The sequence below is a fragment of the Mobula birostris genome, chromosome 16 (genome assembly GCF_030028105.1).
Source record: "Mobula birostris isolate sMobBir1 chromosome 16, sMobBir1.hap1, whole genome shotgun sequence".
In the NCBI taxonomy this organism is placed as follows: domain Eukaryota; kingdom Metazoa; phylum Chordata; class Chondrichthyes; order Myliobatiformes; family Myliobatidae; genus Mobula; species Mobula birostris.
Genome location: NC_092385.1, coordinates 39,656,264 through 39,668,595, shown reverse-complemented (window position 1 = coordinate 39,668,595; position 12,332 = coordinate 39,656,264). Strand labels below are relative to the sequence as shown.

At 41.9% G+C, this 12,332-nt stretch overlaps 1 protein-coding gene across 3 annotated transcripts in view; it reads left to right on the top strand.

Annotated features, from left to right (window-relative positions):
- The window catches only part of rybpb (RING1 and YY1 binding protein b), a 135,173-nt gene that overhangs the window by 110,091 nt on the left and 12,750 nt on the right, over nucleotides 1-12,332 (top strand). For all 3 annotated transcript variants that reach the window (XM_072280581.1, XM_072280584.1, XM_072280582.1), the window contains exon 4: nucleotides 2,688-2,783. In XM_072280581.1, coding sequence (XP_072136682.1) covers nucleotides 2,688-2,783 — 96 coding nt within the window. The remainder of the gene's footprint in view (nucleotides 1-2,687; nucleotides 2,784-12,332) is intronic.

Below are 12,332 nucleotides of genomic sequence, written 5' to 3'. Positions count from 1 at the left end.
AGAAGATCTGTTCCTAATGTATGCTTCCAAGTTCCTGCCTGATAGCTTCCTATTTCCCCTTTCTGCAATTAAACACTTTTCTAACTTGTCTGTTCCTATTCCCCTCCAAGGCTATGGTAAAGGAAATAGAATTATGATCACTATCTCCAAAATGCCGTCCCACTGAGAAACCTGACAGCTGACCCAGGTTCTTTTCCCAATACCTTCCTGAACACAGCTGGTAAACTCCACGCCATCTAAAACCCTCGCTCTAAGGAGATGCCAATCAATATTTGGGAAATTAAGATCTCCCACTATGACAACCCTGTTATTATTACACCTTTCCAGAATCTGTCTCCCTATCTGCTCCTCTATGTCCCTGTTACTATTGGGTGGTCTATATAATAAAAAAAACAGCACCCAATAGAGTTATAGACCCTTTCCTGTTCCTAACTTCCACCCACAGAGACTCAGTAGACAATCCCTCTATGATTTCCTCCTTTTCTGCAGCTGTGACACTATCTCTGATCAGCAGTGCCACTCCCCCACCTCTTTTGCCTCCCTCCTTGTCCCTTCTGAAACATCTAAAGCCTGGCACTTGAAGTAACCATTCCTGCCCCTGAGCCATCCAAGTCTCTGTAATGCCCACAACATCATAGCTCCTAGTACTAATCCACGCTCTAAGCTCATCTGCTTTGTTCATGATGCTTGCATTAAAATAGACACCTCTCAAACCATTGGTCTAAGCACGTCCCTTCTCTTATCACCAGCCTATCCTCCCTCTCTCCCTGTCTCCAGGCTTTATCCATTTGTGAGCCAACAGCCCGTTCGTCTGTCTCTTCAGTTTGGTTCCCACGGCCCGGCAATTTTAGTTTAAACTCTCCCCAACAGCTTTAGCAAACCTCCCTGCCAAGATATTGGTCTCCCTCGGATTCAAGTGCAACCCATCCTTTTTGTACAGGTCACGCCTGCCCCAAAAGAGGTCCCAATGATCCAGAAATCTGAATCCCTGCCCCCTGCTCTAATCCCTCAACCACGCATTTATCCTCCACCTCACTCAATTCTTATACTCATTGTCGCGTGCCACAGGCAGTCATCCCAAGATTACTACCTTTAAGGTCCTGCTTCTCAACTTCCTTCCTAACTCCCCATAGTCTGTTTTCAGGACCTCCTCCCTTTTCCTACCTATGTCATTGGTACCAATATGTACCACGACCTCTGTCTGTTCACCTTCCCACTTCAGGATATCGTGGATGTGATCAGAAACATCCCGGACCCTGGCACCTGGGAGGCAAACTACAAACCGTGTTTCTTTCCTGCAGCCACAGAATCGCCTGTCCGATCCCCTAACTATAGAGTCCCCTATTACTGCTGCCGCCTTCCTTTCCATACGCTTCTGAACCACAGGACCAGACTCTGTGCCTTTTGCTTCCTCCGGGTCGGCCATCTCTCTTCTTCTCCCCCCCGCCCCCCAAAAAAAACAGGAGTACTTATTGTTAAGGGGGACGGCCACAGGGATACTCTGTGGTATCTGACTCTTGCCCTTCGCTCTCCTGACTGTTACCCACTTTTCTGTCTCCCAGGGCCCTGGTGTGACTACTTGCCAAAAGCTCCTCTCTATCACCTCCTCACTTTCCCTAACCAGATGAAGGTCATCGAGCTGCAGCTCAACGCATTTGGTGCAGATATGACAGTCCAGGAGGCTGGGAGTCTCCTGGATTTCCCACATCTGACACCCAGTACAAAATGCCGGCCTCACAGACAGACTTCCTGTTTCTATTCTACACTGTTCCTTGGAACATAGAAGATTGAGAGGAGATTTGATAGATTTGACAAAACCACGAAGGGTGTTGGTAGGATAAATGTGAACAGGCTTTTTCTACTGCGGTTGGTGGGATTACAATTAGAGTTCATGGGTTCAGGATGAAAGGCGAAGGGTTTAGGGAAACTAAGGGGAAACTTCACCCAGAGTATGAAGCGAGCTGCTGGCACAAGTGGTGCATGTGAGCTTGATTTCAAAGTTTGAAGTTTTAGGTACGTGGATGGTTATGGAGAGTTATTGTCCTGGTGCAGGTCGATAAGAGAAACAATTTAAATGGTTTGGCGTGGACTAGACGGGCTGAATGGCCTGCTTCTGTGGCATACTTTTGTATGACTATATTTTCTGCATTCTTCCCAGCAAGGTAGGCAATGTACTCCTCCAGATATTGTTCTATTTACACCACTTTGCCTCAACTCCTTGCAGTCTATGTTGTTCTTGCAACTGTATTTGATGGCAGATGTTAGGTTTTTGTTCTGTTCTAGCCAGTGACTGAGCTTATAGTATGCCTGCAGCTAACCAATTATGTGACATATGTTATCAGTGTCTTATAATATTCTTTGCCAGAATGACAATCAACGGCTTATGCATTCACCTTGGACATACCTGCTAAATCAACCAAAATTTTGTGCAAGTTGGAAATTAATTGCAAACATTTGGATATTTTTGTCATAAATTTACTAAACAGTATGATATTTGATTAGTTTAATATTGCCAGCAGGATATGTGCTTACAAATTAAGAATGCAATTATAGAATAAATGAATTCAATTCAGATATATTTACTGAAGGTGTTTATTCAAAGTTGTTACATATTTTTTTGTTAATTCCTTGAGTAACAATCCTTTAGCAGAACTGTTGGGCATATATATGTTGAAACTGTCTTTCAGGCCGAAGATGGAACTTGAAAAGGGGCCCCCAAGTGAAATCAACAGTATACAATCTGGGAAAGCCACAACAAAAACTGACAGCTTACACACTTCAAGGTAAAATGTTCTTATTTCTTGCAAAATATAATTGCATGATTCCATAACTTTCATTTTGTAAATTGATATTTAGAACATAAATTAACTATTTAATACGCCTAAATGGTCCTGACGAAGGGTCTCGGCCTGAAACGTCGACTGCACCTCTTCCTAGAGATGCTGCCTGGCCTGCTGCGTTCACCAGCAACTTTTATGTGTGTTGCTTGAATTTCCAGCATCTGCAGAATTCCTGTTGTTTGTTGTTATTTAATATGCCTAGTAGATTTGGGGAAAAATAATTACAACAGCTTTACTTGTTGAACAGAACATCTTTAGGACATGATAACATTGAGAAGGAAGCCATTTTCAGGATCAAACTTCACTTTTATACCTCTAGCTAATTTTGTTTCTAATATTAGACTAATATACAATCATTTTTGACATGAAGGAAATAAAGTTATGGGGGGGGAGAGTATTTGCTTTTTCTCCCCAATTGTTACCTTTCTTTGATATTGACATGATCATGGCTTTATATTTGTTATTTTGATAACTTCCTTAAGGGACACTCCAATCTTGTTACTGATTGGAAGAAAGCACAAGTCTCTGTCTCTCTGTCTCTCTCGTCTCTCTGTCTCTCACTCTCACACACACACACACACACACACACACACACACACACACACACACACACACACACACACACACACACACACACACACACACACACACCCTACCTAACCCCAGCTTGTATTATGTTTAACAAACCCAGGTGACGTGGTTACATAACTTGCAGGACATAAGAATGTACTTTTGGGAAAGGTTTATTTACTTTCACACATCTTTTCCAGGGTTAATGTGCCTTTCAAACACATTGTCTGGGAACAGTTTTTAAAAAAAACTTGTAAAATTTTGATTTAAATTATTTTCTTCAGGTTGTGTTAATACGTTGTCAGAACGTCGTATGGCTTGATTTTGCTAAATGTGTAATTTGACCCTTTGTTCTTAACCACAAATTTGAATGGTGAAATGCGGTTTAATGTGGTTCTATGTGGTTTAAATTGCAAATACAGCTCATTTTCAGTAGTGACAGTTTTTGTGTTGGTTGCAAAAGGTGTAAAGGCATAGCAGAATCAGGCCATTCAGCCCATCAGCAGAAGTGTAATGTTATTTTGATTAAATTCTAATTTATTCACATTGATTTGTTGATTAGAAGTTGCATGAGAAATATTGACCATTCAGAGCCTGAGAAAGATAAAACACAAAAGTATGACTTCTGAGTAAAAACAATGATTAAACATATTGCTTTCTTAATTGTACCACTGAACAATGTAATACCAATATTTTGAAAGATAGATATATTACTTTTTGTTAACTGTCATATTTTAATGTAATTTTGACTTCTCAGGTTTAAATCGCTCCTAGTGCTAGCTCCTCTACACACCCGCAATCTCCTTCAGTCCCTTAACCCCAAATCTCTGCATTCCTCTAATTCAGCAGAGCTCTGGTAGTTTGGCTGCTGGGGTGAGAATGAGGCTATGTCCACACTACGCCAGATAATTTTGAAAACGAAGCCTTTTCTCTTCATTTTGACACTGAAACAGTGTTTTCATCCCCCGAAAATGGAGATTTTCGAAAACACTCTCCAGAGTGTGTAAATTTGAAAACGATTGTTTCACGTTGTAGTGTGGACAGGGTAAATGGAGAGATTTTAAAACGTCGTCATGACAACACAACAATGCTTTTTCTGCTTCTGCTTGGTACTGCGCAAGCACTGCTGGACAGCTGTTTTTGGTTCCTGGTTTTTGATCCTCCAAAATATTCTGCATGGAATTTAAACTGGAGGTGGCTTTCAAGCTGGTCCCCTCGGTTTCTCTGTTTGCATCCTCTGTTCTTCTGCACGTACCCTCCGGTCTCCCAGTCTGCGGTGGTCGTACCCTCCTGTACCCCGGGGTCTCCAAGCCAGCACTGTCGCTGACTGACCACCGCTGTTATAACGCGTAGTCGGTGTGAACGGCCTGAGAGTTAAATTGTAAAGTGAGCTTTTTTGACTAAATCCCCTAAATTGATTTGACTGAGTCTATCTTTAAAAATATTAATGTCAGAAATACTGTGCAGGTCTGGCGGCAGAAGATTCCACTCTCTTGGTTCTTGGTCCTCCAAAATATTCCGCATAGAATTTAAACTGGAGGTGGTGGAGGGTGGGCTTAAGAAAGAGATTTTTGAAGAAGAAAAGCTGCCTTAAATTTAATTGGGTTTGGTTGTGTGACTGTATTAGGATTAAGATTATTCCATGCTTTAATTGTGCAGGGGAAAAATGAATTGCTGTACACATCTGACTTGGTAGTTAGTATTTCAAATTGAGTTGAGTGCCCTCTCCTGCTCCTAATAGGTTTGGGTTTGATGTGGGATTGGTAGTCTATGTCGAGTTGACCATTTAACATTTTGTAATTGTTGATATTGTTGATCTTGGGTAGAGGATGGCTACATGCGTGTATTGTTTACTTTATTGTCTACGTTAATAGCTTGTTTGGAATTAAACAGCTCCACTGCTTTGCTGACTTTGTAGTCATTTGTAACTCGCAGAAACAGCTCGACTTCATTGTCTGTCTAAACGAAGAAGTCTGGTCTGATTTTTTCAGCGGAGGTTTTCTTTGTATTCCTCGAAGACGTTGTTGAAAACTTTCTTTCGCTGTTGTTGTTGGTACTCTAGTTTTTGACCAATGAAAATAGCACAATACCACCGTGGAAACGTAAATATTATACCGTTTCCTCTTCGCTTGTTTTCTGTAGATGTGTCTGCGCATGCACAGTAGGAGTAGATTCGCCCAAATATCTGTTTTAGTGTGGACAGAGATATTTTGAGAAACACCTAGTATGGATGCCTGTCGTTTTTACTCAAAACCGGTGTTTTCAAAATTATCCAGTCTAGTGTGGACGTAGCCTGAGATTGTTTGCTTTACAAGATTCAAAGAAACCAAATTTCTTCTTACTCCTCTGTTTCTTCTCAACAACCCATGATTACAATGAGGCAACAGGGTGGTTGGCCATTTTCCCCAAAGGATAGTGTACCAGATGAGGTTTTTTTTACACTTCTGGATTTGCGATTCCTATTACTCTAATACTTCATTAGTTGACTTATTTTGACTATTGTTTCTTCACAAGCATTTTGTCAGAGACAGGTCAGTACAATTCCCAATGTTTTGCTGTATACCTAAAGGATTCTGGTCAGATTGGCTTCAGTTACCAATTTTTCACTTTTGTCGATGTAATTAGTCCCTACAGTAAAAGCAATTTGTGATTTCAATTCTGTAGAAGTGTCCAATTTTAACTGTGCCTTTACCACCAATTAGAAACATAGAAAACCTGCAGCACAATACAGGCCCTTCAGCCCACAAAGCTGTGCCGAACATGTCCCTACCTGAGAAATTACCTAGGGTTATCCATAGCCCTCTACTTTTCTGAGCTCTATATACCTGTCCAAGAGTCTCTTAAAAGACCCTATCGTATCCACTTCCACCACCGTCGCCGGCAGCCCATTCCACGCACATGCACTCACCACTCTCTGCGCAACAAAAAAAAATTTACCCCTGTACCCCTGACACCTCCTCTGTACCTACTTCCAAACACCTTAAAACTGTGCCCTCTCGTGCTAGCCATTTCAGCCCTGGGGAAAAACCTCTGACTATCCACACAATGAATGCCTCTCATCATCATCTACACCTCTATCAGGTCACCGCTCATCCTCCATCGCTTCAAGGAGAAAAGGCCAAGTTCACTCAACCTATTCTCATAAGGCATGCTCCTCAATCCAGGCAACGTTCTTGTAAATCTCCTGTGCACCCTTTCTATGGTTCCCACATCCTTCCTATAGTGAGGTGACCAGAACTGAGCACAGTACTCTAAATGGGGTCTGACCAAGGTCCTATATAGCTGCAACATTACCTCTCGGCTCCGAAACTCAATTTCACGATTGATGAAGGCCAATGCCCTGTATGCTTTCTTAACCAGAGTCAACCTGCGCAGCAGCTTTGACTGTCCTATGGACTTGGACCCCAAGATCCCTCTGATGCTCCACACTGCCAAGAGCCTTACCATTAATACTATATTCTTCCATCATATTTGACCTACCAAAATGAACCACCTCACACTTATCTGGGTTGAACTGCATCTGCCACTTCTCAGCCCAGTTTTGCATCCTATCAATGTCCCGCTGTAACCTTTGGCAGTCCTCCACACTATCCACAACACCTCCAACTTTTGTGTCATCAGCAAATTTACTAACCCATCCCTCCACTTCCTCAACCAGGTCATTTATGAAAATCACAAAGAGTAGGGGTCCCAGAACAGATCCCTGAGGCACACTACTGGTCACTGACCTACATACAGAATATGACCCGTCTACATCCACTCATTGCCTTCTGTGGGCAAGCCAATTCTGGATCCATGAAGCAAAGTCCCCTTGGATCCCATGCCTCCTTACTTCCTCAATAAGCCTTCCATAGGAAACCTTATCAAATGCCTTGCTGAAATCCATATACATTACATCTGCTGCTCTGCCTTCATCAACGTGTTTAGTCACATCCTCAAAAAATTCAATCAGGCTCATAAGGCACGACCTACCTTTCACAAAGCCATGCTGACTATTCCTAATCATATTATGCCTCTCCAACTGTTCATAAATCTTTCCTGTCAGGATCTTTTTCATCTACTTACCAACCACGGAAGTAAGACTCACTGGTCTGTAATTCCCTGGGCTATCTCTACTCCCTTTCTTGAATAATGGAACAACATCTGCAACCCTGCTATCCTCCGGAACCTCTCCTGTCCTCATTGATGATGTAAAGATCATCGTCAGAGGCTCAGCGATATCCTCCCTCACTTCCCACAGCAGCCTGGGGTACATCTCATCTGGCCCTGGTGACGTATCCAACTTGATGCTTTCCAAAATTATGTTATTTAAATCATTTATTCATCACTTTTTAATGGAAAGTGAATTACGTATAAAGGGCAATTTTTAAAGAACGTTAAGAGATTTCCTTCAAATGACTGTTTAGAAATTGTAACTACTGAGGACATTGGGATACTTGAAACTTTAATAGTCTGTGATCTTCTGCATGTGGTATTTGCTGCTTCACCAGAGGAGTGAATCTTGATAGTTTTGCAAATTCTTGTATTGTGGCATAGATGATTAACAAGTCCTGGTGGAATATCCCTGGCCTACTTTGACAAAACAAAAGCTGGGAATATTGTTTTTGGTTACTCTCACAGCCATGAGGCACTTTTAAAATATTTCTAGGACAGAGCAGAATATTGTTTTGTATTCTGAACAGTTTTTACAGACAGAAGCAAAGTTCAAATAGTGATAATTTTTTAGTTGTTTGAAATCTTTTAATCTAACCAATTCAGAATTGAACTATTATGGCACTAAAGGATTTTTGAATATTCTGGATATGTGAAAGATGTTTCTGCATTCACTGTTGGCTCAGAATATTTACCATTTCTTTAAGTTAATTGAGTATCTCCTAGGTTAGTCATGTAATCACAAAAAATCTAGAGCAGTACACACAGTGCTGGAGGAGCTCAGCAAGACCTTGATGAAGGGTTGAAACGTCGACTGGTATTCCCACCCTTAGATGCTACCTGACTTGCTGAGCAGCTCCGGCAAATTGTGTGTATTGTTCTATTAAGATTCTGCACCTATATACTCGGTGGCCATTTTATTTGGTACACCTTATTAATGTAATCATCTAATAAACCAATCATGTGGCATCAACTGGTGCATAAAAACATTCAGTCATGGTCAAGTGGTTCAGTTGTTGTTTAGACCAAACTTGAGAATGGGAAAGAAATATGATCTCAGTGACTTTGACCATGGAATGATTGTTGGTTCCAGATGGGATAGTTTCAGATCTCAGAAACTGCTGATCTCTTGGGATTTTCATGCATAACAGTCTCTAGAATTTACAGAAAACGATGCGAAAAGCAAAAAATATCCAGTGAGCGGCAGTTCTGTGAGTTAATGAGGGAGGTCACAGGAGAATTTCTAGATTGGTTCAAACTGACAGGAAGGAATAATTATTCAAACAGTGTTACAACAGTGGTGTGCAAAAGAGCATTCTGCACAATGTGTTGAACCATGAAGTGGATATGTACACAACAGCTAGACCACACCAGGTTCCACTCCTGTACCTAATAAAGTGACTGCTAAGCGGAACAAGTGCTACACATGCCCTTACACTTCCTCCCTTACCACCATTCAGGGCCCCAAACAGTCCTTCCAGGTGAGGCAACACTTCACCTGTGAGTCGACTGGGGTGATATACTGCGTCCGGTGCTCCCGATGTGGCCTATTATATATTGGCGAGACCCGACGCAGACTGGGAAACCGCTTTGCTGAACATCTACGCTCTGTCCGCCAGAGAAAGCAGGATCTCCCAGTGGCCACACATTTTAATTCCACATCCCATTCCCATTCTGACATGTCCATCCACGGCCTCCTCTACTGTAAAGATGAAGCCACACTCAGGTTGGAGGCACAACACCTTATATTCCGTCTGGGTAGCCTCCAACCTGATAGCATGAACATCGACTTCTCTAACTTCCGCTAAGGCCCCACTTCCCCCTCGTATCCCATCTGTTACTCATTTTTATGCACACATTCTTTCTCTCACTCTCCTTTTTCTCTCTCTGTCCCTCTGAATATACCTCTTGCCCATCCTCTGGGTCCCCCCCCCCCACCTTAGCTTTCTTCCCGGGCCTCCTGTCCCATGATCCTCTCGTATCCCCTTTTGCCAATCACCTGTCCAGCTCTTGGCTCCATCCCTCCCCCTCCTGTCTTCTCCTATCATTTTGGATCTCCCCCTCCCCCTCCAACTTTCAAATCCCTTACTCACTCTTCCTTCAGTTAGTCCTGACGAAGGGTCTCGGCCTGAAACGTCGACTGCACCTCTTCCTACAGATGCTGCCTGGCCTGCTGCGTTCACCAGCAACTTTGATGTGTGGTGCTTGAATTTCCAGCATCTGCAGAATTCCTGTTGTTTGTATATTAGTCTTCGGTGACTTGTGTACCAGAGCCCTTGCATGTACAAACTTTTTGCAGGCAGGGGCAGGAATTGAACCTGGATCACTAATACTGTAAAGCATGCTAACCACTACACTGCCATGCCACACGTGTTTTAATTCTCCATCCCACTCTGACTTGAGCAATGCACATCAAATACTGGAGGAACTCTGAAGTCAGATAGCATCTATAGAGCGGAATAAACAGTTAAAATTTCAGGCTGAGACCCTTCTTTTCATCTCTATAGATGTTGCCTGACTTGCGGCATATCTGCAGAATCTCTTGTTTGTGATTTGCCACTCTTGACAACTGCCTTTGATATTAATATCACTTAAATTGTGCTGGATGTAAGCTCAAGTAACATAAACTTAAATTTTGATTAAGAACTGAAGTCTTCCTGTCCTTGCATTTGTAATTTTAGATCGTAGCTATTGCTTGTATTTTCTTATACAGAATTTACTGTTAAGTAGCAGTTCCCTGAAGGGCAATTTTGGTAATTGTTTTTGGTACAGGTTGTTGTCATTAGCCGTATCCATGATTTGCTCAGAATGGTCTCTTTCTGAACTACTTCTGTGCATTTTACTGAGCACTAGGTGAAATGCTAAGCGTTTGCATGTAAAGCTATTCTTCTCCTGGACCACATTACGGTCCTTGGTTTCAAATTCTCAGAGCCTAGCCTTTGAGTTGCCACTTATTGTAATTTTCCAGCTACTGATTTACTCAACTATGTCCTTGTCACTATTAAAGTCAGTTTGGTATTTTGCATTCTTCATCTCCTGTTGCTTAAATGCAGGCTAGTGCAGACTGAAACGCATATGGTGGACAACTAATGTAAATATTATTAACAGGCCAATTATTGGAAATGGAGGATTGTGTGCCAGTGGAGCAGTGGATTGCTTTATCCTGAATGTGGCAATTGTTCAGTTCAGAAGATCATCATTCTGGCTGCCATAGTACTCAAGTGGCTGGTCCAGTGATGGATGGAAGGATATTAGTGGGGAATTTATTAATGATAATGCACATAGGCAACTGCATATGTACAGTATAAACCACTTAATTATCTGAGGAGTAATGCAATGAAGTAAGCTGAGTGCATTGCAGTCATTGGTAAATACAGTGGATTCCAGTTATTTGGGATACATCGGGACATCTTGGCCCAATTAAGTGGCTGTCCCAATTCGCCAAAGTTCAAGCTACATTTATTATCGAAGTATGTATACTGTATACAACCTTGAGATTTGTCTTGTAGGCATCCACACAACAAAGAAACACAATAGAACCAATAAAAAAACGCAACAAATACTGTCAAACACCCAATGTGCAATGAAGAACACATCATGCAAATAATGAAAAAGTAAACAAATGACAAGCAGAACTTAAACCGCAGAATCACTGAAAACGAGTCCACAGCCAGTTCTTCACTGGGGCAAGTGAAGCCAGCCTAGTACCCCAATGGCTGCAGGCCACAGCTATAGAGTCAGTTCAGCACTGAAGCGAGTAAACCTCGTGGAGTAATGAGCTGAACACTGGTTTATCCTTTGCCTTCAACATGATCATTTTAATCTGGCTCAGCACTTAAATTCGCTAAAACATCAGTTCATTTTTTGCTCTCAGGCCCCACTGCTTTGATCCTGTCCCAAGTCTATTTTGGCTACCATGGCCTTACCTGCATTCTTGAGAGACCAGTTCGCTGAATCTTTCAGGATATGGCAAAAATTCCAGGTTGTACAGATGGTTCAAAAGCCCAACTCCAAAAGGGAAATTACATGCTGTGGATTGCAGTCATTGTAGTCCAGAAAAAGTGTAATTAATAGATTATTAGTAGGTCTGTTTGCTGTGTGTAAAGTGTAGCTGTGCCTTATCAGTGCCGTCTTTAGTTTCATGGAAATAAAAGGTATAAAATTAAAATTAAAAAGTATAATAAAAAAGACAAACTGAGTAACAAATTATGTATTTAAATGAAATACAGAACAAATTGGAACACTACCGTGTACTACAGTACTATAAAACTATTAGTTCCAAATAGCAATTGACGGAGGAATTCATTCAATGTACGCAACGAACAAAATCAGCATTGACACGTAGTGCAGATGATGGATGGCCTTCATACAATGCTTTCAACGATTGCATCCTCCAAATCTTCATTGAAGTAGTAAAATTGTTTCCTTTTCACTCTCGGCCATTTCTGGCATCTCAATAGACAATAGGTGCCGGAGTAGGCCATTCAGCCCTTCGAGCCAGCACCACCATTCACTGTGTTCATGGCTAATCATCCACAATCAGTACCCTTTTCCTGCCTTCTCCCCATATCCCTTCTCTCCGCTATCTTTAAGAGCTCTATCTAACTCTTTTTTGAAAGAATCCAGAGAATTGGCCTCCACTGCCTTCTGAGGCAGAGCATTCCACAGAACCACAGCCCTCTGTAAGTTTTTCCTCAACTCCGTTCTAAATTGTCTATCCCTAACTGTGGCCTCTGGTTCTGGACTCCCCCAACATCGGGAACATGTTTC